Genomic DNA, 25,474 nt, shown 5'->3' on the forward strand with positions numbered 1-25,474 from the left:
ATGAATGGCCGACTCACATATATATTATCTCATTATCACCTAGACCTAGACCGCCCTTTTCGATGGAACCACCGGGACAAGATTAAAGTGATTAGATGTCTCTCTTGCACGTCCACCAAACTATATGGGTCCCCATCTGCCACAGCACGCCAATGCCATCCAATTTTCAAACTATTCCGTTTAGAGATGATAGCTCCACATTCTTGTACGCACTAGTAATTACCATTATACCAATTTCTGTATCATTTGGCACAACTTCTTACATAAGAGGACATATTTTCGATTACACGACATAATCTCTTATCATTTAAGTTTAAATAGCTGTAAAAATTGACATTGTGATATTACATTTACACGCGACCAAAGTTAGCCTTTAGATTTTAAAGGTTATGTTTTAACACATGTCAACAACGCACTCTGTTTTTGAAATATAAGCAACAATACCATTTGCGGCGGGGGTTAATTTTGCAACGTATTTTTTGCATATTGTATAAGTATGATGTAAGCGCATACGAATAATATATGTCATCTAAAATATAGGAGTTCTACAAATTTACGGATCCTGTACCGTGACACAATCTACACACCCTCAGGGCTGGCCTTGCGACTAACGGTAGCATAATTGTAACGGTAAATTGTTGAGCAACAATTTTATTGTGGCCTTGCGACTAACGGAAGCATGATGAAGGTGATGTGGCCAGTGTGCTGTATATGCCCTAACGGCCCGCGTATGTCATGCGTGCTCAACAGTCAACTTCACATGACGGGCTGATTTCCAGTCAAAAAACGGGAGGTGAGAAGGCAAAAAATAAATATATAAATAAAGAGAAATTAGAAAAATTATGGTACAAATATAAGGGTGTGAATGTGATTTGTACGTTTTTCGAAAAGATTGCGTTGTTGTCAAATCCTAAAACAATAGCATTATAAGAAAAAAGATTCCAATTATGGCACTATTTTTATTCGAAGGAATAAATACGTTATTATGAAGCAAAGATTACAAAAAGCCCAATGCAAAATCCCAAAAAGAAAAATAAGAGCTCAACAAAAAAGAAGAAAAGAAAGACCCGACTCTAAGTATAGACCCAAAATAACAACAAACAATAAGTCGCCACTGCTATCTTATCATAAGAAAAAAAGGTCGAAAGGAACCAACAAATGAAATCTATAGAACATTTCATTACGATATTAACATAAGACTTGAGCCATTGCCACTCTCACACTATACTAGAAATGTTGTTGCCTTATCGTTAACGCCATCACCTCGCCACTACAACTCTACCATACTTACCACCACCACCACCATCACCATCGCTACACACCGTCATCATTGTATATATCGTTGTTGTTGACACACACACACACATTAGTACCCGATATTACTACTACGTAAGTCGCATTATTAGTAAGGATTGTGCCGAGAAAATGACAATTCAAATTTTCATATACTTCTATGTTTTGGGCTAACAGCAACTATATATTATTATGTCACTATTTAACATTGGCTTAATCATCACTAATTAACAAATTTTCCATGACAAATAATGGAATTAGCAGACAGTTTTTAGCTAAGCATATTAATTAACATTACTTATTGACAATTACCTCACGTTATTGACTATCATCAAGCAACTAATTGGTTTTAAAAGCGTGACAAATTGTCATTACGTGCGAGCAGAAATTTCCCCTAAAAGCTAATGGCGCGAGCTCAACGCCAAAAAGTAAAAGAAAGCCTAGCTTTATCTACGATCACCGAAAAAATAACCGTTACGAAGGGACACGTGGCGCAATGCCCACCCACCTGTCTCCTTTGGATTCTGTATCCCCCGCACCCCTCTCCCTCTCCCCACTAGTATTCCTTGTTTGCTTCTTCAGCTTTGTTCTGTTTTAAGGCAAAGAATACAACCTCCCCATCACTCTCTCTCTCTCACGCAAAACCCCGTGATTTCATTTCACTTCATAAATTTCTTCATCTCATCTTCTTCAACCCTCCACTACCACCACAGAAAATTCTGATGGCTGCTCATCACTCATAATGTTGGATTTTCATTGCCCAACTTTCTCACTTGTTGTCTTTTTGCCCATCTTCTTCCTTGTTATTACGAATGCGGCCACTGAGTTCGACTTCGGGACCCTGACTCTGAGCAGCCTCAAGCTCATCGGCGACGCCCACCTCAACAATGGCAGCGTCCGCCTTACCCGCGACCTCGCGGTCCCCACCTCCGGCTCCGGCCGCGTCCTCTACTCCAAGCCCGTCCGCTTCCGGCAACCCTCCTCCCCCTTTCCGGCGAGCTTCTCCACATTCTTTTCCTTCTCCATCACCAACCTCAACCCCTCCTCCATCGGTGGCGGCCTCGCCTTCCTCATCGCCCCCGACGACGCCGAGCTAGGCGACGCCGGCGGCTTCCTCGGCCTCGAGTCGGGCTCGGATCCCGGGTCGGGTTTCGTCGCCGTAGAGTTCGACACACTCATGGACGTCGAGTTCAAGGACATCAACAGCAACCACGTCGGCTTGGATCTGAACTCCATGGTGTCGACACGTGTCGGCGATCTGAGCTCCATCGATGTCGATCTCAAGAGCGGCGACCTGGTGAACTCGTGGATCGAGTACGACGGGTCGAGTCGGGTCATCAACGTCTCGGTCTCGTACTCGAATCTGAAACCCAGAGACCCGGTCTTGTCCTACTCGCTCGATCTGGGCCAGTACGTCAGCGATTTCATGTACGTGGGTTTTTCCGGGTCGACCCAAGGCAGCACGGAGATTCACAGCGTCGACTGGTGGAGCTTCAGCTCGTCGTTCGATTCGATGCTTTCGCCATCTGGGTCTTCTTCACCACCTCCGCCGCCTCCGACGACCACTCTGATGAACCCAACTGCCAATTCGGTTAAATCTCCGCCGCCTTCAATGCCTCCAAGTGGGTCTAGTAACACTAGCAGTACGAATCAGAAGAACAGTAAGTCTTCTTCTTGCCGTAACCACCTCTGCAGAGAAGGTCCAGGAGCTGTAGCTGGGGTGGTGACTGCCTCGGCTTTCGTTTTGGCTCTGTTTGCTGGTGTGTTTATCTGGGTTTACTCTAAGAAATTCAAAAATGTGAGGAAATCTGATAATTCTTTTGCTTCGGATGTCATCAAAATGCCGAAGGAGTTCACTTATAGGGAGCTCAAGGCAGCCACCAAGTGCTTCAATGCCAATAGAATTATTGGGCATGGCGCTTTTGGAATTGTCTATAAAGGTATATTACCAGAAACAGGCGACATTGTTGCAGTGAAGAGATGCAGCCACAGCAGCCAGGGGAAAAACGAATTTTTGTCGGAATTATCTATAATTGGAACTCTCAGGCATCGAAATTTGGTGAGGCTTCAAGGATGGTGCCATGAGAAAGGTGAAATTTTGTTGGTGTATGATTTGATGCCCAATGGGAGTCTCGACAAGGCCTTGTTTGAGGCAAGAACGCCTCTGCCTTGGCCTCACAGGAGAAAGATTTTATTTGGAGTTGCCTCTGCTCTGGCCTATTTGCATCAAGAGTGTGAAAACCAGGTGATCCATAGAGACATTAAGACCAGCAACATAATGCTGGATGAAGGGTTCAATGCCAAGCTGGGAGATTTTGGATTGGCGAGGCAAATCGAGCACGATAAGTCGCCAGACGCCACGGTGGCGGCCGGAACAATGGGGTACCTGGCGCCGGATTACTTGCTAACCGGCAGGGCGACTGAGAAAACCGATGTGTTCAGCTTTGGGGCGGTGGTGCTTGAGGTGGGCAGTGGAAGAAGGCCAATTGAGAGAGAAGTAAGTGGGGTGGGGAAAGTGGGGGTGTGTAGTAATTTGGTAGAGTGGGTGTGGAGTTTGCACAGAGAAGGAAAGCTGTTAATGGCGGCTGATCCAAGGCTTGAGGGCCAATTTGATGAGGGAGAGATGAGGAAGGTGCTTCTGGTTGGGCTGGCTTGCTCTCACCCAGACCCTTCTGCAAGACCCACCATGAGAGGTGTGGTTCAAATGCTGGTGGGGGAAGCTGAAGTCCCAATGGTCCCCAGAACAAAACCCTCCACCACTTTCAGCACCTCACATCTCCTGATGAGCTTGCAGGACAGTGTTTCTGACTGCAATGGCATGATCACCCTCTCCACCTCCTCCTCAGAACTGAGCTTTCATGGCGGCGGTGATCACATCGTCTGATTAAATCATAATTAACGATGCATATTTAATTTGATATATATATTATATATATTTCATTTGTTCTTGTATGTAATTAGTGACACAAACTTAAGCAGCAAAATTTTTGTGTTAACTAAATTATTTGTATACATAAATAATTACACTTAAAAGTCGGAATTTTATTTATTTTTCAGTGTGACGTTCACACCGTCGCGATGAGTTTTGTGGAGAGGTGGGTGGGAATAGGATTGCTTTGTTGGACAAGCAATGTCATTTCTTATAGTCAAAAGTAGACAACCATAGAGTTTGAGTAGGGGATTGGTAAAGTATAGCATAGGAAAAGGAATGCATATTTATTATTGGCTTTTTGGAAACTCTTCTTTTTCATGGTGACTGCTGGTGGTGGTGGTGGTGGGTGTAGTGTACTAGTGTGCAAGGGAGGACCTAATTGTCTCATAATTTTATCATGCAATGAATGGACAATCTTCCCTTTCAATTCAATTCAAGTTCTAATCGCATCAAATTAAAGGCACACTTTTCTCTCTTTTGTATTCTTCTCCAACTTTTAGCTTCCTTTTCCTTTTTTTTTATTATGTTTCTATAATTGGGTTTGTTTTGTTCTTCACCCCCAACTAGTTTTTATTCATTTACTGCCTCCTACTACAAGAGAAAGTGGCTCACAATCACATATAATGCAGCTCACTTTTACCTTTTTTACTTTCCATCATGCTTTGCAGCCTCAATTTAATGAAAATAAATGCTAGTTGTAACTTGTAACAACATGGGATCATGGTAAAAGCAGTAAAAACCTCAATCCACCAACCATGAGTCCATGACGTGCAAAATTGCATGGCATTTTGTTTGCCTAAACCTCCTCCATGTGGCCCCGGTTCCAGCTCACCATGTCGGGATCATATTTATTTATAATAATAATAATAATAATAAAAAACTGCCCATTTTGATTTTTTAAATAAAAATATTTTGGTCTCAACTCTGAACTGAACAAATATGAAAGGCTTAAATTAAACTCCTCTGCGTACTTTTTCATGAATATACACTTTTGCCAAAATTCCACCTGGTTCGTGTTTTCCCACGTCATATTTGTACCTCTCTGTAATAAAAAATTACCCAACTCTACTTTTAACTTGTTTGTTTTTTGTGAGTTTAGAAAAGGAAGAGCGAAGCCAAAATCCCCCATTTGCTGAAGTGGCATTCAGCAATTGGATAAATAACCTTTAAAATTCGTACCAGTTCAGTTCATGCATTCAGAGAGCCCAGAATCTTAGATACTGTGCCTTCTACCGACCATATAATATAATTATGTATAAACATGTGTAACTAAGAATCTTTATTTATTTAATTTTTTTGGGACAAGTGTAACTAAGAATTTTGTCAGCACTGAAACTAATGAGCTAAAATACATGAAAAATTGATGGATTAGGTGCGTTAGAAAAATAAAATGCCATGTGGTGTGTGGGCCGCTATGGCAGCTAAGAGAACAATGGGCCTCACCCGAAGGACAGAGACTTACCAGAATTAAAAAGAGAGCCATTATTAAGGCTTGAGGACGAAGCATCCTTAACCACCTTTGATACTTGATTTGAAATTTCCGTGGGGTAGCCCTTGTTTCATTGTTTCCGCCATATCAACCCATGTGCTCCTAGTACCATACTCTGTTTGCCATCCTCAAGGTTAAAGAATATTTTGAGTTTGATAAGTGATGTTTGTATTTGATGGGAAGGATTTGGTGACAACCTATGAATCACGTGCCATCTAGCCAATGGTTTTGGGTGCCGTATTAGTTACAAGAATACATTTTTTTAAGATTGGGTTCGAATAAGTCCAAGATGTCTGAATTCGGTTGACTTGCTAGCCAGTGGTTTTATGTTCAAATTCCCATAACATTTTGGTAGTGTGTGTAAAAACTCATCTCCCTAGTGTTGGTCAATTCGGATTCGGTCATCCAACCTCTATCTCTTTGTGGAAATAGAACCAATGGGTTTAATGACAAAGTTGTGAGCAACTCTAATTGGGTTTTTGGCCATCTAGGCACCATGTCAACATACAAGGATTTTATGGATGAAGTTCACGGAATTGGGTAACATGGAACACATACTTACAGCTTCATGCAAACTGAGATTCAAATTCAAATTTCGGAGGCATGACAATGCATAAAAATTTATCGGCCTTTTAACAGATCCATATAGAAGCCCAAATAGTTCTGACCTGCAAATTCCAATCCTCTGTCATCCTTTTCAAAGCTCCAAGCTTTGGTTGTTAATGGACTGAGCGCAATGAGCAAATCCAAGCCCATTTCAACCCTAAATGTGAACATGAGAAAAAAAAACCCATTAATGGGCAAAGTGGCAATCACAGAAGCAAGTCAAACCAATAGGCTATCTGATCATAGGGCCAACCCCCTCACTTTCCAATTATAACTGACCCAACTCCATTCCCATACGTCACCAGATCTCACCCTTCGTATATAGTCTTTCTGGAATCTTCTCTGTGGTCCAAAGTTGAGCCGGATCTCTCGAGTCTCAGGCTCAAAGCGATAGGATAGCCATGGCTGACGAGTTCGAGTTCGCGGACAAGGTTCCTCCTTCGTTCGATGGCGTGGTATGATTTCACAGGAACCCCAATTATCTCCTGCCTATTTGTGCTGTAATTTTAGATGTTGTATTTGTGAAATCGGAATTTAGATTGCTCACTTTGAGCTGTTGTGAGGTTCGTTGATCGAATATTATGCATGCATGGGCCATGGCTAGATTGTTTGGAATATTAGCTCTCTGGCTTTGTGTTTTGGTAGATTAGATAGAAATGCATTTGCTGGGAAAAGATTTTCGTGATCTGAGAATTGGTCTTCCAAAACTCGGATAAAAATTCAGATTTTAAGCTTTTTTCATGATTGAATTTGGAAACTCGTTTGCACAGCCTTAATTCTGCAGGGACTTTTGTTAACATTGCTTATTTCCCTTGTTGATGCATTTTGTTCCCTTCTTGTAATTATCTGTGAGCTCACTGAATGAGATAAGAGATTCAGATGCTAAGGAATCTGTCTGCATAATTAGGTGGAATGATTGTAATCGTTTTATCTTGAAATGCATGTAATTAGGTGGGACCTATGTGCATGTAATTGGGTTTTTTGTTATCAATATAATAGATTTACCATTTAGATATATCATATGTATATTTTTAGCTGACCACCCAGTGGGTGGCTTTGGTGGTATTGAACTCAAAGCATTGGTTCGAGTCTCACCAACTCATGTGATGGGTCAGGCAAAGACTGAGTCGGCTTGCCTTCAGGGAGTGTCTGCGGTTCTTACATATGTAGGCGCCTCCTCTCAGCTGATAGCTGGTATTTGTGGATATTGGATGTCTACCATATCTCCCTAAATTTTCTTGGCATTTATGAGTCACTTTCTATGTCGCAACGAAGTTTGTAGGTGGGCAGGTGGGTTGCATTGCATGTTTGTGCTTGTCAATCTGAGACATTCTTCCAAGTGATATCCATATATATTTGATGACTCATATTTTAAGACTTTATTGGGATTGAATATCATTATTTCCATTCTTTATGCAAGCTTTGATTTAATCCAGCTTTTGTTTATTAATGAGGAAACTGTGAAAAAATTCAGTCCACTTGCAGTGTTTCCTAACAAATCAGTTTTTGTGCATTTGTCTGTTCTCATAATACAATTATGCATTTAATGAGGACTTGTGAGGAAGAGAAAATTCCTTCCAAATACAGGGTCCTAGCAGGCAAAGTTTATGGTCATTAGTCCCCGTTCTGAAACTGTTATATTTAACTAGGTGCTCTTTTTAAAACCCCTTTTCGTTTTTAATTGTTGAAGCAATAGCAGGACTAAGCCAATGGAATCTTCCCTAGTTTTTATGTACATATCATGGGCCGGGAGTGGGATGTACCCAGTTTGAAAGTAAGGGGAAAAAAAATTCAGCTCAAGTGGAAATAGTTCTGGATCTTGGATGCCGACGCATTTTTGCTAGGTTTTACCATGTAGGGTATGCATTTAATATCCAGTTAAATGAACAAAATGAATAACACAACAATAGGTAGGGATAACAGCATACTTGAGGCAAATGTTGATCGGTGTATTGCATTAGTCCTGGACATTTTTCCTTGTTTTTGTTAAACTTTTTCCATTTGTATGTCTGTCTGTCAGGAAATGTAATTTGCTTGGGTGATTTTGCAGGCTGCTGCAAAAGGGTTTAACCCTGGATTGATAGTGTTGCTTGTTGTTGTTGGACTACTGGTGATTTTCCTGGTTGGAAACTACGCACTTTACGTGTATGCTCAGAGAACTGTTCCCCCTAAAAAGAAGAAGCCGGTGTCAAAGAAGAAGCTGAAAAGGGAGAGACTGAAGCAAGGCGTTTCTGCTCCAGGAGAGTAAAAATGTTGAACTGTGTGTTGAGAAATTTTTCGAAACACCTTATGTGTTTGGGATTGAGAAGTTTTTCTTTATTTACCTTAATATTTTCGAACTTTAGTTGGAGCTTTGGAAGTTACAAGTTAACCCTGTATCAGCGTAGAGACCAGGGAGTGAGTGAGTGAGAATGCTGTTCTTAAAATACAGTTTTATCTCTTTAATTTTAGAACTTAGAAAGAAATCTCTTGCCAAAGCTATTTTAATTATTTTTGTTTGTTGGGTTTGTTTCTTCAATGCTCCTCATACTATCAGATGGCAATATCTGCTCATTTCTTTGTAGTCACCCAAAAATAATAAAAAACAACAACAAAAACAGAAACAAACTTAAAAAGTACATTAAAAATAATACTTCGACCTAAGGAACAATACGAATGTGGTTCATTTGTTTAATATTGTTTTTAAGACTTTAAGCTAAAAATCTTCCTTGGGACAAAAAAGCACTATAAGGGGTAGTGACCAACACCAAATAAACAATAATCCATAAATTAAATTACATATATTACTCACCAATTCCAGAAAACAAGAAATTCAACAGAACACTATCAGTTCTCTATGAATTGGGTTCTGGTATGTTGTCACAATGATAATTATAGAAGATACAAATAAACAAATATAAATAAAGAACAACAAATTCCCATAGCTTGCAGCATGGCAAAACCCTGGGACTAATTTTACCCCACACCGCCAACTTTTGAGGAATAATAAATTAAAGAAATTAACAATTCATTTCACAGATGGAATAGACCTTTATTTTTTCCACTCTTCTTCTGCTGCTGAACATAGTTAGCTTTCCACTCCAATGTTGGCCACTTTGTTTTCTGTAATTAGACTGCTGTCCACCTTTGGTGGACCAGAATGCCGCCTTGGTCTAGCCGGGGAGGCTGGGAAGGACAGCCGCTTCTTAGCAGACTCGGGCAAGTCCCTCTCAGTGATCCCATTCTTCTCTGCCGGGCTTTGCAACCTGGACTTGGCTCTTGCAGATTTAGTTGGTACCATGTAACTTGGAATTGATGGAGAACTATCAAGGCTCTCATCATCCCTCACAGATGAGCCAGCAATGCTGTGCCTCCTAAACTGAGCTGATTGTACACTCACCATGCTTTTCGTGTCATCATCCGGCACCCTACTACCCCTTGGGCTTGCAGCTGGCTTTAACTTTCGAGCTACTTTGGAAGCTGACCTGGAAGGAGTTGAAGGGGACCGGAATCCAGGATGGCTTGGCTTTTCACTGGCTGTTGGCGACTGCTTATCAGAATTGAGGAGGTAGCGAGCATAAGACTTGTTAATTTCTCCAGCAGAAATACTGCGACTTGCACTCTTTACTGATGCATGGTCGTCCTGCATTTCTTTATCCATTATGACACGACTCTCCCAAGGCCGGGCAGCCATCCACCTTTCCAACCAGCTCCAACCCCAGGTGGGATTGCTTGGATCCATGAACATTGGGTTTACAGATTTCGTAGAATTCTTCCCGTTTTTCTGTCGGGTGATCCAGGAGTTAGACCCAAAAGTATATTAAAAAACTCATGAATAATCAAAAAGCATAGTAACATAACTAGTTGAATTTTGTCCCCAAGACTTTCATCATTACGCCATAATTTGACACAGAATAAAATGCATAAGCTACTCCTCCCTCCTTTCAATTCATTTATATTATAGATTACAATACCTGATGCGAGAATGCATAGGCAAGTGCTCTTTCCCTTCTCATTGCTGCCTCGTGCTTGCTTAATAGGTTTGCTTCAACTTGCTCCTTTGACTGTATGCTATCATCCCATTCATCCCCAAGCTGTACCAATTTTCAAAATGAGTTAAACGACTAAATGAGGTTCTTCTGGATGAAAAGTGATCTCAATAAAGATCCAAATAAGAAACTGTTTGGGAATCTGAACTTTGATTTCAACCTTTGCAATTGTCCCATTTAATTACAGCGAGTCAACAATGCAAAATCTAACTTGAATTGCCACCAGCAAAAGGAATAATTTGAAACCAACTTTTAAGTTTAATTCATAAATGAAACTTTTGGAACTTGGGGTTCAAGTTAAAACCTAGCCAGTGGAATATTCAGAGGATTTCAAATACCAGGGAAATAAATTGCATGAATCCAAATGACAACAAATTAGACTTGGTAACACCCAACAAATAAAGTATAACAAAATAAGAGTAATAAAACAGACCCGCAAAGTCTCAAGCTCTTTTGCATGTTTTAGTAGGAGTTGCCTTTGGAGAGCCTGATTCTCCTCCAACATCCTAATCCTTCTGGAACGTATCTGAGATTGCACACGAGATAGAGTCTGCATGCATCGAAGGGTATTTGTGGCTTGCCGTTTAACAACAGATCCCTCAATCAATAACTTCAGCCTGACCAGCCCTCTTAAAGCCCTCAATGCTCTTCTCGCCTGAAAATTTCAGAAATCAACTCATATTGTGTCAAAATATTTCCTGCAGGTTATGTTTTAGCATCCATTCATCAACTTATATACACTGACATAAAAATGTCAAAGACCAAGATATGAATTCATAAACTCATACCAGGTATCCTCGAAATGCCGTTTGAATCTTGATTGCTGCCACTTCCTCCCTTGATTTTCCAGCATACTGAGTATTCGTAGGGAGTCTGACGACCTGCGCAACCGCTTGAGTTGCAGGAGCCACATAAACTGCGGGCTCAGCCACTGCAGTAGTGGTGGTAACTGCAACAGAGTAAGCATCATTATTCTGCTCATTCTCCACATTGGTCAATTTCACCTCTTCCGGTTGAGGAAGAGGTGGCAATGTGGCAGGTTGAAAAGAGGTAGACTCGGATTCCGGGTATTTTTGCTTTCCAGACCATTTCTCTTTTAATTTATCTGAGTTCTGAAGAAAAAGAGTTAACTAAAAACATCAGAGACTCATAACAGAAAATATAACAAAACACACTTACTGCTAGCCAAATGGGAATTATTCAAACCTGTTCTTTCTTCTCCTTGGACTTGGGGCTCAGAGCCTTCTTTACTGAAGAAAACCAATTTCCTTTCCTCCCCATCTCCTTATCATTCCTCTAATTGAACCCCCTGTCGAGTTTAAATTCCCAAAAATCAATTGCATAGAAAATTTTTAATGCCCTTTCTAATTGTACAGATTAGTGGAAGAAAAAGAGAATTTGAGAAACCGTACACGGCACGTCCCTAGAAAACCAGCATTTACAATGCTCAAATTAGTGAAGAAAATCTTGGGGAACAAGAAAAGGAAAGAAATCTCCTGTGTTTGAACATTTATAAAGCTATGGAAAATAGAATGTACAGAAATTCCTACCCTTATAAGCAAAGGAAACAAAAAGAAAACCCACTTAATTAAGCTACATAATTGCCATAGATGAGTAGAAGTTTTCTGCTCAATGCAAGTAAAATTTAAGCAATCAGAAAGGAAAATTTCTCACAATTATCAAGTCCAACTGGCAACTGGGGTTAACTTCCAAATCAAATTGGCAGAAAACCCAGATGTTAAATTATTATTTTTATTTCATCCAAAATTAGTATGCCAACAGTATAACAATTACAACGAAAAATAATGTTCAACAGCAACCCACAATGAAGTGAAAATGAAAAAACTGTAATTGTCAAGTTCAACTAGCAACTGGGTAGCTTTGAAATCAAAATGGCAGAACACCCAGATGCCAAAGTTGCTTACTTTTATCCAAAATTAGAAACCCAATGCCAAAACTAGAAGAACTACAATGAAAAAACACAGCATTCAACAACAGTCCACAATGCGTTCAAAAAGAAAAACCAGTAATTGGGGAACCAAGGAATGAGCAAATCAAGGCATTACCCTGGAGACAAAGTGGCAGATCTCAAATGGCTTGTTGCCTTGAGAGAGAGAGAGATGGCCCTCCTCCTCCTCTTACTTTTTCCCACCAAACAAAAAACAAAAAGATTTTAAGAGACTTGAAGACTCCCAAGGGTATCAGCAACAGGCAATAGGCCACCTGCCCTCCTATGTCTTTCCCTTTGTAAAGGGAAAAGAAAAATTAGATCTTGACAAGAACATTTCAAGGATTGGTGGCAAAGAATATGATATGGAGAAGACCAGCTGGGTTTTGCTAGTGTGGGCCCCACATCTTTTGGTTTGGCAAATTGGGTCCCACGGATTTAACAAAGACTTTTATCTTGCTGTAAGGTCCTGATGCTCTGCCTCCGACACATCTAATCTGTTGATCACTTCCCCACTGTAACGGGCAACGACCTTACCGCAGGTAATTCTGTCTCTCTCTTTCTCACTGTTACTTTGTTCTCACTCCTCCTTTCTTCTCACAGACCATATACCGCGCAATTCTAGCAAATTTGTAAAACTTTTTTTTATTTTTTATTTTTGGGGGTAAATAATTTTGAGAATCTTTAGGCTTGATGAATGATTAGCAAAAGGCATAATTATTTACACAAATAATTAAAAAAAATTAGAAGAGAAATGAAATTCATGCGAGGGGAGGATGGAAATCAAACATTCACCATGTCATTAAGAGATAAATACCCGTTTAGACCACTTGTTATGGTAAAAATAGACTTGAGATTATTATTATTGTATAGTATCAAAAAAACAAATTGGTAAAATTATTAATTTGAGCTAATTAAACATGTTACATGCAAAGGAGAATGCTGAATGTGTTTAATTTTATCTAGTTACGATTTTCATCAATTTTGGTAACCAAAAAAAATGAACATGCATACTTAAAGGCAGAGTCACATTTTGAGCCAAAGTGGTCGTCATTCCCTCAACTCTAACATTGCATGTAAAATTTATATTAAACTTTCTGTAACTGTTGGAAAAATATTGAAATATCTATATTGTTGGCCTTCGAAGAAATAAATATGTATTGTTGGCCTCCTTAGGAAATGGAAGCTTCCTTCCTCCATTGTGTTATTACTATTAGGAAGGCCAAATAAGAGTATCCGATTGTGTGGTTTGCATTTTAAAACTCACAACTAATCAATTAAATTAGTATTCAAGCTGGTTGAGGATTGGACCCCCCCATTTGCTTTAGAATAATTAATCCGACTTAAAAAGTGACATGTTTGTTAGCAACCCAACATGTTCATCATGCTGCATAACGCGTTAAGGATCATTTCGAATGCCTTGCATGTTGATTGAATTTGAAACGCAAAATGTAGTTAAGCATGAAGACTAAAATTGTATTTTTGGTCGCTCTTTTAAAGGAAATATAAACTTGAAAGAAATTAAAGAAGTAAGACGAACTCTTGTCACGGAAGTAAAGATAAATGTTGGTGTTTTTTCTTTCTCTAATAACTTTATTTTTTGGTGATTTTCTGAATCTGATTCCTGCATTGTTTTTTAATTAAAAGTTGAGTTGGTTTGGTGGCTTAATGATGTGAATTATTGATCTATGAGTGTTCCGATTACACTATAATTAATTTTGAGATCCAACAATATACTCCACAATGCAAAAAACAATGGCTTAAGGGTCTTTCTCTCTCCCAAGCCAATGGGTCCTCATTTTTTCTTCATTGTTTCTTATTTGTTCACTTTTTCTACTAAATTTGTAAATGCTTTTGCCATAAGACAACTTTGAGGTGTAAATGAATGTCTATTCCACTGGGTTGGGCCAAGCCTTTACTTCTTTACAACGCACAGTCATGAGCACAAAAAAGAAATATCTTTAAAAAAACACACACAACAAGAAGGAGAGGATATATATATATATATATATATATATATTTTTGAGGCAAGGACGATATTCTAAATTATTCTAATATACGGAAAGTGAGTTCAAACTCAAATGCAAGGGGCAGACACACTGTCTTGACCAACTGGTGTAACCCACGTTTGTGAAGAGAGGATATTTATATACCCGAAAGAATAAAATAAAAGAATATCCAAGTTGACAGTTTACTATAAATTGGAACAAAGGTAACTCGTATAACATGGATTCAATGGTTTTAAGCTATATTTTTTGGTAACAAGAAAGTACTGGAGGTGTAAAAACCTATTACAAAACTAAAGAAGAGAATGAATAAAATTATAACAATTACACGACAAAGAAAAACAAAATGGTCGAGTATTTTCTTTTCTTTTTTCTTTTGTTAATTTTCCCACCGACTAAAACTTGCCTTTTTCATTGATTGATTTGGTGTTTGGTGGTTGTGGCTCCTCCAGCAGCATGAAAACGAAGAGACCAAAGCATGATCTTGGAACAGTCTTCTGGTGGGATTCCCTTCAGTTTTGTCTCATCTTCAAGAACCACTTCTTTCACAAATTTGATTGAATTCTGTTTGGAAAACAGCAATCAAAAGAACATGAGCTCACAATGTTTTTTTTTCTATAAACCCAAATAAAAATAAATTAATTAATTTGGTCAGTAACATATGCTTATAGATACGACTGGTTTAGATATCTCATTCGTTCTTATAATCTTTTGTACTTTGCTTTAAGCATGATTAATTATTTGAAGAGTGTAAGCTTTCGTAACATTTCATCCAAGTCTTTGTAAAATAATGGTTCAAAAAAGGTTGGAGGTTTGCCAAACCTCTACTAAACCATTTTATTTATTCAAAGGGAAGAAATATTCTAACAGGTTGGTGTGACAGGACAGGACCCAGCTGCACCATATTAACGACACATTTCCTTTATGATAATGACCTTTTTTTTAATAAGTATATGATATCTGTTTGCGTGGTGTAGGTACCAAATGTCAAAAAGTTCCACTTTTTACAAGATAAGATAAGAAAACACATCGGCGGTTATAAGACATGTTATATTATTAGATTGTAAATTAAGATGCTATTTATATGCATGTACGATTCCATATAAATAACGATTCTAATTTGAAACCGGAGAAAACTACTCTACGAGATAACGCAACATTTAACCTCATGCATGGACTTGTTAAACTTATAAAAATTTAGATGGAATGAATACCTGAGAGGAGCTTTGAAGCGATGAAGTGCGACCCCATCTCTCAGGGTCCCAAAGAATTGAACTATTGAATGCAAAACTTGAAATGTGAATGGGAGGTCTTGGATCTGTTTGGTTGTTCATTTTCTTCAAATGCCATCCTATGACTTGTGAAGAATCACACACAGGCCCTTCAATGATCACTTTCTCTCTGTTTGCTGCAAGTAGTGCCATGGGCCATGTCCCAAAAACCCTACAAATGTACAAACGAAGCATTGTTTAATAACCCAAAGATTCTTTCTTTCAATAAGTTTCTATTACCTCACCATTGCATCAAAGGATTTTTTAATACCAATCATGTAGTTAATCTTTCCATTTTGCTTAACTAATAAACTAGAGAATTATATAGTTGAGTCAGAATCAAATGATTAGACAAATTGTCCTTCCTTAGCAATATGTCTTAGTATAGTTCGTTGAGAAGTTCCGACAACAGTCGTCCGCATGCACATGAATAATTATCAACCGTTAATGTATATAGATCCCACTATAAGAAAACTAGGCATGCATCATAGTATATTGGTAAAGTCCAAAAAAACTTAACAAATCACAACTTGTTAGTCCATAGGGATACTTTTTTTCCCTTTTCCGGCAAGCATACCCAAACATTTTTTTCTCTTAAAAGCTACTCAAAACTTTGAAACCTCCATCCCTCCAGCCATAGAACCATACGTTCTTACGTCCAAGAAAAAATAAATGTAAGATCATAAAGCTAAGCAAAATTCATAGCTAAAGAATTTTAATTGAACGAAAGAAAAAAAAAGAAGGAATTAAGAATTTACATACTCAATTTCTCTGAGCTGGTCGAAGAAGCCAAGATCATAGACATTAGAAAGGCCAGCAAAGTGAACAATCCCACTTAGTTTGTGCTGCTCAATGTGCTTAAGTGCAATGTTCCTCTGATGATCCATTTCCGCCTCTGTGTCTGTGAAATTCTCCTTGAAAACCAAATGCCTATACATAATCCCTGTTTTCCTGAGAGCTTCAGACACTCCATTTGATTCTGTTTTTGCTTCCACCACAATCCACAACAATGGCTGAGGAACCAATCTTATAGTGTTAGCCAATCTTCTCAAAAGCACACTTTTAAATTTGTTTTTTGTGCTTGTTGGAGTCACAATGATTATGAACCTTCTTGGTGTCAACTTGGGTTCTTTCTCTTCTTCTTGTTGTTCTTCTTTCTCTGATATGAATCTAGAGTTTTCGGTATGCTCTTTAGGCCTTGCAGGGGCAGCTGCCATTGCCACAATTGGTGTCTCTGCCATCAAACTTCTATTAACGTCTGCTGCTACTTGTTGAGGCGATTCTACTGGCCGCGGCGAAAGGTGGTCTGATATATTTGTGGAGATCACAGCAGGTCTAGCGAAAATCGAAGCCTTACCCGTTGGAGCAAATCCTGTGAAGAACCCCATGACAAAACACAAAGCAAAATGGACCACAGCTTTCTTCCATAGGTGGACCCTCTTCTTTGATCTTTCTGTGATCCCCATTTCTTCAAAGCTAAAACCAGACCAGCTGGTTTTCAAGGCTTAAAGCTATTAAATTTGGTACAATGGTTACTGAATTTTGGTGGGTTTTGGTCATAGGCTATATAGAAATTAGTATATCAGTAAAATATATATAAGGTGGGAATTTATATTTGAACATTTAGATCAGGTTGGTTTCTACAGAAAAGGGGTTTATTTATTAGAAAGAAAAAAAAAAAGAAGAGCTAACTTCCTTATGATTGGTACTGGCAAACACAAAGTGCATTGTTTTTGTTTTTGAGGAATTTGCTTCACATGTTGTTGTCGCTTCAAGTAAAAGAAAGTTGGAGAGAAATAGAAGTGAGGGCTTGAGTTGCTGTCTCTGCACCAAATAGTTGTTGGGATGTTACCTATCAACTAATTGGTATCAAAATTCAACCGATTGCTCTTGTTTTTGGATTTGGTTTGCAATTTGGAGCCTACCAAGAAAAAAGAAAAAGAAAAAAAAAGGATCAAAGTGACTAGGAAAGTCTGCAAGGTTAAATGATCTGATCCATGTTGTGGTAATTCAAAATTTGAGCTGTATGCATTTGGATTATGGGAAATGGTAATTAAGTTGATGAAATTCAGACATGTGGTTCCAAGCCACAGGGAACTAGTTAATAAAACTAATTAAGGTGTTTTTAAACATTGGATTATGGATACCATTTTAAACAATTGGAACAAATTTGATTTTTCTTTATTATATTGGTTTTCTGTTTGGTGTGACAGAAAAATGTTCAAGGAAAATAATAATAATAATAATATTAATCCGATGATGATCATGAGTCACAAGGTTGATGAGGATAAGGGACAGATGTCATAGACTCGCATATGACATAACATCCAAAGTAAAACGTGGTGTTATGAGTCGTAAGAATTTTGCAAGACAGAAGAATATTTCACTTCATAACATCAAGAATTTTAGGAGGATTAGGACCCTTGTTAATGATGGATTAATTGAAAGTCCAAGCTCAATTGGTCACTCATTTGAGAGACAAGATGTTAATGATGTTTTTTTGATTATGGACCTATGTCATTGTTATGGGTTTGCTGATAAAAATTCTACCACACATTCCTGACATTTGAAGAAACCATTAATTAGCGCTTACTGAGTTGGTCTGCTGAGTTGAGCTTATATGGTTCTTTTTTTTTTTATGTGTTTCAGTTTCTGATTAAATTTGGGTGCACGGAGAGTGAACCTGTTATTTTTATCAGAGCTAAAAACAGACAGAAAATCTTTGTCCTCCTTTGACCATGATGAAAAGATTCAAAGCCCCACTGCCGTTGACATTCCATTATAGTCAGCCAAGTCTACCTTCGATTCTTTTACCAAAGTTCAAGAACCAACAGTGTAGCAATGACTACATAAGCTCCCTGTGCAGGCAAAAGCTTTACAAAGAAGCTCTTCAAGCATTTGAATTTTTGGAAGGGAACACCAATTTCCAAATATTTCCCAGCACTTATGCCGATTTGGTTTCTGCTTGCTCATTTCTAAGGTCTCTTGACCATGGTAGGAAAATCCATGATCATATTTTGGCATCCAAATGTGAGCCAGACATTATTCTTTACAATCACATTCTTAACATGTATGGAAAATGCGGGTCAGTCAAGGATGCAGGAAAGGTTTTCGATGCAATGCCCGAGAGAAATGTGGTTTCTTGGACTTCACTTATTTCTGGGCACTCACAGAATAAGCAAGAGGATAAAGCCATTGAATTGTATTTTGAAATGCTGAGATCAGGTTGCAGGCCTGACCACTTCACATTTGGAAGCATAATAAAAGCTTGCTCTGGTCTGGGCAATGCATGGTTGGGGAGACAAGTGCATGCTCATGTTCTTAAATCTGAAACTGGTTCTCACTCTATTGCACAGAATGCCCTTACTTCAATGTACACAAAGTTTGGTCTAATTGCAGATGCCTTTGATGTATTTTCTCATGTTCAAACAAAGGACTTAATTTCTTGGGGCTCAATGATTGCAGGGTTTTCCCAACTTGGTTATGACAAAGAATCTTTGGGTCATTTCAAAGAGATGCTCTGTGAGGGTGCTCACCAGCCAAATGAGTTCATATTTGGAAGTGCTTTCAGTGCGTGTAGCAGCCTTCTTCAACCGGAATATGGAAAGCAGATGCATGGGATGTGCATAAAATTTGGTTTGGGGAGAGACATTTTTGCTGGATGCTCTCTTTGTGACATGTATGCAAAATGTGGGTATTTAGAATCCGCAAGAACAGTATTTTATCAGATCGAGAGGCCTGATTTAGTGTCTTGGAATGCAATTATTTCTGGATTTTCCAATGGTGGAGATGCTAATGAAGCAATATCGTTCTTTTCTCAGATGCGGCATAAGGGACTGGTCCCTGACGAAATTAGTGTTCTCTCCATACTTTCTGCTTGCACAAGCCCTTCAACACTCTATCAGGGTAGGCAGGTTCACTCCTACCTTATCAAAAGGGCATTTGACTGTATTGTTATTGTGTGCAACGCTTTGTTAACCATGTATGCAAAGTGCTCAAATCTCTATGATGCATTTATTGTGTTTGAAGATATAAGAAACCACACTGATTCAGTTTCGTGGAATGCTATTATTACCTCATGTATGCAACACAACCAGGCTGGAGAAGTTTTCAGATTGTTGAAGTTAATGTGTAGTTCTGAAATTAAGCCTGATTATATTACTTTGAAGAATGTCATTGGAGCATGCGCAAATATAGCATCTCTAGAGGTTGGGAATCAGATTCATTGCTTTACTATAAAAAGTGGCCTTGTGCTTGATGTTACTATCACCAATGGATTGATTGACATGTATACAAAATGTGGATCACTTGGAAGTGCCCAAAATCTCTTCGGTTTGATGGAGAATCCAGATGTTGTCTCGTGGAGTAGTTTGATTGTGGGTTATGCTCAGTTTGGATATGGAGAGGAAGCTCTTGAACTTTTTAAAACAATGAAAGGATTGGGTATAAAACCAAATGAAGTTACACTGGTGGGTGTCCTTACTGCATGTAGTCATATTGGGTTGGTAGAAGAAGGGTGGCAATTGTATAAGACAATGGAATCCGAACATGGAATTGTACCGACAAGAGAGCACTGTTCTTGTATGGTTGACTTACTTGCTCGTGCTGGATGCTTACATGAAGCAGAGGCATTCATCGAGCAAATGGAATTCGAACCAGATATTTTGGTATGGAAGACTCTACTAGCTGCCTGCAAAACCCGTGGGAATGTTGAGATTGGAAAACGAGCTGCAGAGAACATACTAAAAGTAGATCCCTCCAATTCTGCTGCTCTTGTGTTACTTTGCAACATCCATGCTTCTTCTGGAAGTTGGGTTGAAGTTGCCAGATTGAGGAACTTGATGAGAGAAAGGGATGTTAGGAAAGTTCCAGGTCAGAGCTGGATTGAGGTTAAGGATAGGACCCATGTATTTTTTGTTGAAGATAGTCTGCATCCTGAGAGGGGTAAAATATATGCAATGCTAGAAGAGTTGTGGTTGCAGATGCTGGATGATGGTTATGACCCACTTCAGGCGTAGGCTTCAAGTAACAAACTTGAAGTCAACTTATATCTAGTGTTTCCGAAAACGAAGGAAAGCGATACCAGGATCATCTGAAAGTTTTAGTCTAAACAAGATTGCATCAGTCGTTAAATGCTGCATATCAATAAGATTGCTTTTCTGGTTCCCAAAGTTCAAAGCTCAAAACTATGAACTTCAGAAAGATGATTGGTGGGGGGGCGACATGTGCAGGTGAGGACATTAAGGTCAGTGTCATAAGTCCACAAGGACATGCACTGTTTTACCCGGTTGAGTTGACTATCTCACTTGTGTTGGTTCTTCTACAACTGTTTAATGGATTTACTAGCCATCTAATAGTTTGCAACTATTAATGGACCCTTTTGTTTAATGGATCAATTTTGTTTGCAACTTCAATTTGTAAATAATAATCGTTATACATTATCATCCGTACAGTATCCCCAACTCTCCAATAGCCAATAACAAATATCATCATCCGTTTTGCCAATGAAATTCATCTATAACAAAAGGTTGCCTCGAAGTCAAAAAATGCAAAATCTGGTTTACAAGAAATCTATGTTTTGGAACTGTCGACTAGAGATAACTCCCTACCTCCGACAATTGCTCTATTCTTGCTCATCTTTCTTCTCTTTTTTTTGTTGATAGATTCTTGCTCATCTTTCTTCTTTTTTTTGTTGGTAGATTCTTGCTCATCTTTCGGTTGAGTTGATATTGATTCTCTTCCGGGACGGTGCTTTTTCCACTTCTGTTTGCGCAAGGCCATGGCCCAAGACGGAACCTCACAACCTGATGCGGACATCACATTAGCTATATTCCGTAAATATGGAATATCTGCCTCTGTGTAGAAAGTAATAGCTTCTCCACTCCTCCCTGCTCTTCCACATCGACCTTCATGGAAAATTACAAACTCAGATTCAATGACCCCATAAATTCTTTCCCCAAAAACCAAATCAACTAGTTTATTCAATAACATGAAGTAGCCTTGCACTACTTCTGTGGGGGAAAAAGTGTAATATGACCAAGTAACTACGTAAAGCATTTACAATAAAAGAGAAGTTGCAAAACATAGGCAACAGATATTCATGCAATAAATTTCAGAGTTAAAGATCAGGTCAGTAAAAAAGAGAAATGCTTCAATTTGATTAATAAACTCTGCAAATGATGTACTGATAGTTGAATCAACCAAAAAAATTCGAATCAAACAAACCCCAAAACCTATATCATTTTTGTTATACGGGTTTTTAAACTAATTATCAACTAAATTTTCTCCCAAGACGTTCCAGAAAGTATTCATGATATTAATTTTCAATAAATTTCTTGTCTAAAATAAATTATTTATCTTTATAAGCTTAACATTTCCCAAATTTATGTACATAGGTTACATTCAATGCGATAAAGGAGAGACATACCAATCCTGTGAATGTAAGCAGCAGCAGAATCTGGAAAGTCATAATTAATCACACAGTTGACACCTTTGAAATCCATACCACGAGCAATAACATCAGTGGCAATTAAAACCCATGTTTTTCCAGCTCTGAAGTCATCAACAGCATTTTCTCGCTGTATTCCATCCAAGAATTAGCATAAAGGAGATGGAAATTACTGTTCAAGTATATAGAAATACTAAAGTATATTAACATGGGCTAATGATATACAGTTATAAAAGACTAAACATTACACGGGCCCAAGTACTAGTAATGGAATTGGAATTCAAACGCAACATGAACATGTAAGAAACACAACGTCAAAATTCAAGTTCTTTCTTAATTCCACACAAACCTCACCAGGGCACACAGATATCTAGGTCCAGCCTTTTACATGAGGCCAGAAAAACAAGTGCTTAATCAGGTTTGACCATCAGTTAAGAGTTTTCTTTCATTTATTATACACTTATGTTGAGTGGAATGGTATGCAAATTATAACGGGGGGCCGACATAAGTAATCCATATTAGGGTTAAGGCTGGTCATCTGAAAACAGATGGTATAGAATTACCTGTGTTTGCGACAAATCAGAATGTATGGCACTAACTCTTATGTTCTCAAACAACAGTTCTCCATAGAGTTCCTTAGCTCGCTCCTTGCTTTGTACAAATATCAACACTGGTGGATTCAGACTCTACTAACAAGATAAAACAATAACAAGAAATTGGTCAACAGATCGAATTGATACAACTGAAAGTCAGGAAGTGTTATACTAACAAAAGATATATGCCTACTGCATATATATAGCATGCTAAGGAAACTTAGATAATTGGTGCACACATAGTAACTAATATTTGGTTAAATCTTGCAAAAAATTCCTAGTTTGGATGTTCCATTAGAGCCCATAGCATTTTTAAAAATTGCCTCTCTTGTACTCCATTATCAATTGTGTATTCCAGGGCAGGACCTACACCAGATAATGGCCTTATTTAAATAACACGAGGTACAAAATTGTACGAAGTACCCTTTAAAATACTATTTGATACACAATGAGGACTTGTAAAAAACTGTATTTCATATCATCAATAGGATCCTCTATTTGCTACTTAGAAAAGGTTGTGAATATAACCAAGCTTTCTCAATAGCACAAACAATAAAAGCATACCTCTGCAAAGCTTTGACGAAGTGCTAAAAGTTTCCCTTCTTCACTTCCAGCAAAAACCAGTTTTTGCTTGATAGTCTCGGAAGCAGTATTTCTGTATGAAACGTACAAAGAAATATGTAAGTCAATGGAACCACTCAAAGATTTTCAACAACATAAAGTTGAACTTACTTCCTGCCAATGATAACTCGAACAGCATCATGCATTATAGTGCGTGCAAGCTCTTCAACGAAATCAGGTAAGGTAGCACTAAACAAGGATCGTATTATTGAAGGGTTTGAACATGCTTTGACCACAGAATCAATCTGCTTTAACAAGCCAAGCTCAAATAACTTATCAGACTCATCCAACACCAGATACTCAACCCTGCACAACAACAAAAAAAAACTCATGAGGAAAAAAAAACAACGTATCCATGGTTTTTGCGATTAACTAGTCTTGTCATTCATTTCAAATTCATTTGCTCATTTTGGCACCAAAATCATTAATTGTACACATTGATTTCTTGTTTCTACCAGCCTCCTTGAGTTTGTATGAACAAAATAAGAATAAATTCATCATCAAACGCACCTGCTTAAATCAACCTTTTTTTTCCGGATAGCCAACCGTAAACGAAGTGGAGTAGAAATGAGTATATCACAAGGTCTTTTTGAAAAATCAGAATTTCTTGCAAACTCTTTAGTCATTAACTTGATGTAGAATTTATTTCCTTTTGCCATCTTTTTGCACTCTCTGGTTGTCTGATCAGCTAATTCACGTGTAGGACAAAGAATAACAGCTCGGATGCCATCCTTAGATGCATGCTGGTTATATGGAAAACTTTCATCAGAGAAACTCAGGCATCAACATTTTGCAGAAACAGTTGAATGCACGAGCAATACCTTAAGTTTCATAAGCATGGGGCAAACAAAAGCAAGGGTTTTTCCAGATCCTGTTGGAGCACAAGCAAAGCATTCCCGGCCCTAATAGAAAATGATGACAAAACCGCTATCAGTGCAGACAATAATTATTATCAACACATCTTTTAAAACCAGATGTCAACTCATGCTGAAGTTCTTCTGAAACTAAAGCCTTCATAATCAACTGGTGATTTCTTTTAAAAAAACAACAAAGTAAAATCCACAAGAGTAGCAGATAGCATAAAATAAGAGACCATACAGATAAGAGGACTGGAATAGCCTGCCTTTGGATTGGTGTTGGTTCTTTAAATCCAAGTTCAGCCAAATTGCGAAGTAAATATGATTCACATCCATATCTGTAAATAATCAAGACTAATTCTCATTTCCAGTCATATTGGTTAGTAGATCAACAACTAAAAACAAGAAAGGGTATTCAGCATTCACAACAACAAATCATCTACACAAGAATTCTCTGATGTTGAGCTCAAAAAATGGTACAATATATGCATGGCATACCTAAAAACTACAAAAAGAAAAAGAAAAAAGACAAGAATACCTTGAGCTTAGTTCCGAAAAATTCTCAAGCGGCGAAGGAATGTTATTCCCGGACACATGAATGTTATGATCCTTTCTCAATAATGAATCACGCTGAATCATGAAGAAAAGGAAAAAACCATGAACTTTAATTTAAGAACACAAAGAAATTAGCAATCCGGAAGAAGATTGAGGGAGAGAATAAGAACCTCAAGTTGCTTATTTAACTTCTTTTTCTGCTCCGAGCGTTCAATGAGAGGTTTCTCTATCTCTTTCTTCGCTGCCTTAGCTGATTTTGAGGTCTTAAACACACTGATTCCCTCCACAGGCTCTATTTTCATCACAAAACCATACAAATCATAAGCACAAATCCTAGGGCTTCAATGGCATAAAAATTCAACAAAAAAAGCGAAAATTACCGGATACTTCCGCCTTCCGCTTCCTCTTCTTAACAGGCACCACTGGCTCCTCCTCTTCCTCCTCCTCCTGCTCTGCTTCAGGTTTTGCAATTTCAAGGAAGCTCAAATCTTCTATCGTTTTCTCACTCTCTTTCTTCTTCTGAATCAAAATTGAAAATTCAAATTAACAAATGAGTAGAAAATAATAATACAAATACTTTTTGTTTTCTAGAAGAGAAGAATCGGACCTGGAATCTGGAGAAATCGACGGCGAACTTCTTCCGGTTGAAGCTGACGCCGGCGAACAAAAACGAAGTGCCTTCTTCCATGAGATTTAGCCTCTTTGATTCGTTGTAGGTAGCAGGCGGCGAGTTGGCGACAGTGAAGCAAAGGCTCTGTTAGAATTTGCGGGTTTATGAGAAGTCGTTAAACCCTTGCTCTTCTCCGCCAGTGTTATTACTAAATCGT

The 25,474-nt window shown here is 38.4% G+C and overlaps 6 protein-coding genes across 6 annotated transcripts; 3 read left to right on the forward strand and 3 right to left on the reverse strand.

Moving 5' to 3' along the window:
- Nucleotides 1,648-4,688, forward strand: LOC18774756 (L-type lectin-domain containing receptor kinase VIII.1). The gene has a single exon (XM_007204901.2). It carries the CDS (start codon nt 2,036-2,038, stop codon nt 4,175-4,177), a length of 2,142 nt encoding a protein of 713 aa, XP_007204963.1. The 5' UTR covers nt 1,648-2,035; the 3' UTR covers nt 4,178-4,688.
- On the forward strand, nt 6,605-8,821 carry LOC18771964 (DNA-binding protein S1FA). Its single transcript, XM_007207468.2, has 2 exons — nt 6,605-6,775; nt 8,371-8,821. The coding sequence occupies exons 1-2, from the start codon at nt 6,722-6,724 to the stop codon at nt 8,566-8,568; spliced, it is 252 nt and encodes an 83-aa protein (XP_007207530.1). The 5' UTR covers nt 6,605-6,721; the 3' UTR covers nt 8,569-8,821.
- LOC18774419 (protein IQ-DOMAIN 1) lies at nt 9,055-12,634 on the reverse strand. The gene is made up of 6 exons (XM_007205069.2): nt 12,415-12,634; nt 11,555-11,657; nt 11,137-11,460; nt 10,782-11,003; nt 10,274-10,393; nt 9,055-10,083 (listed from the first exon to the last, which is right to left on the reverse strand). Exons 2-6 carry the CDS (start codon nt 11,627-11,629, stop codon nt 9,388-9,390), a joined length of 1,437 nt encoding a protein of 478 aa, XP_007205131.1. The 5' UTR covers nt 11,630-11,657; nt 12,415-12,634; the 3' UTR covers nt 9,055-9,387.
- LOC18772129 (probable beta-1,4-xylosyltransferase IRX9) lies at nt 14,459-17,314 on the reverse strand. The gene is made up of 3 exons (XM_007205356.2): nt 16,336-17,314; nt 15,517-15,745; nt 14,459-14,866 (listed from the first exon to the last, which is right to left on the reverse strand). Exons 1-3 carry the CDS (start codon nt 17,037-17,039, stop codon nt 14,714-14,716), a joined length of 1,086 nt encoding a protein of 361 aa, XP_007205418.1. The 5' UTR covers nt 17,040-17,314; the 3' UTR covers nt 14,459-14,713.
- On the forward strand, nt 18,151-21,035 carry LOC18772400 (pentatricopeptide repeat-containing protein At3g53360, mitochondrial). Its single transcript, XM_020566103.1, has one exon. The coding sequence runs from the start codon at nt 18,312-18,314 to the stop codon at nt 20,589-20,591; it is 2,280 nt and encodes a 759-aa protein (XP_020421692.1). The 5' UTR covers nt 18,151-18,311; the 3' UTR covers nt 20,592-21,035.
- On the reverse strand, nt 20,970-25,436 carry LOC109949788 (DEAD-box ATP-dependent RNA helicase 57). Its single transcript, XM_020566104.1, has 12 exons — nt 25,255-25,436; nt 25,028-25,166; nt 24,818-24,939; nt 24,631-24,722; nt 24,334-24,430; nt 24,057-24,137; nt 23,746-23,978; nt 23,347-23,541; nt 23,179-23,269; nt 22,585-22,707; nt 22,001-22,151; nt 20,970-21,479 (listed from the first exon to the last, which is right to left on the reverse strand). Exons 1-12 carry the CDS (start codon nt 25,333-25,335, stop codon nt 21,145-21,147), a joined length of 1,740 nt encoding a protein of 579 aa, XP_020421693.1. The 5' UTR covers nt 25,336-25,436; the 3' UTR covers nt 20,970-21,144.

Source organism: Prunus persica, chromosome G6 (genome assembly GCF_000346465.2).
Source record: "Prunus persica cultivar Lovell chromosome G6, Prunus_persica_NCBIv2, whole genome shotgun sequence".
Classification (NCBI taxonomy): Eukaryota; Viridiplantae; Streptophyta; class Magnoliopsida; order Rosales; family Rosaceae; genus Prunus; species Prunus persica.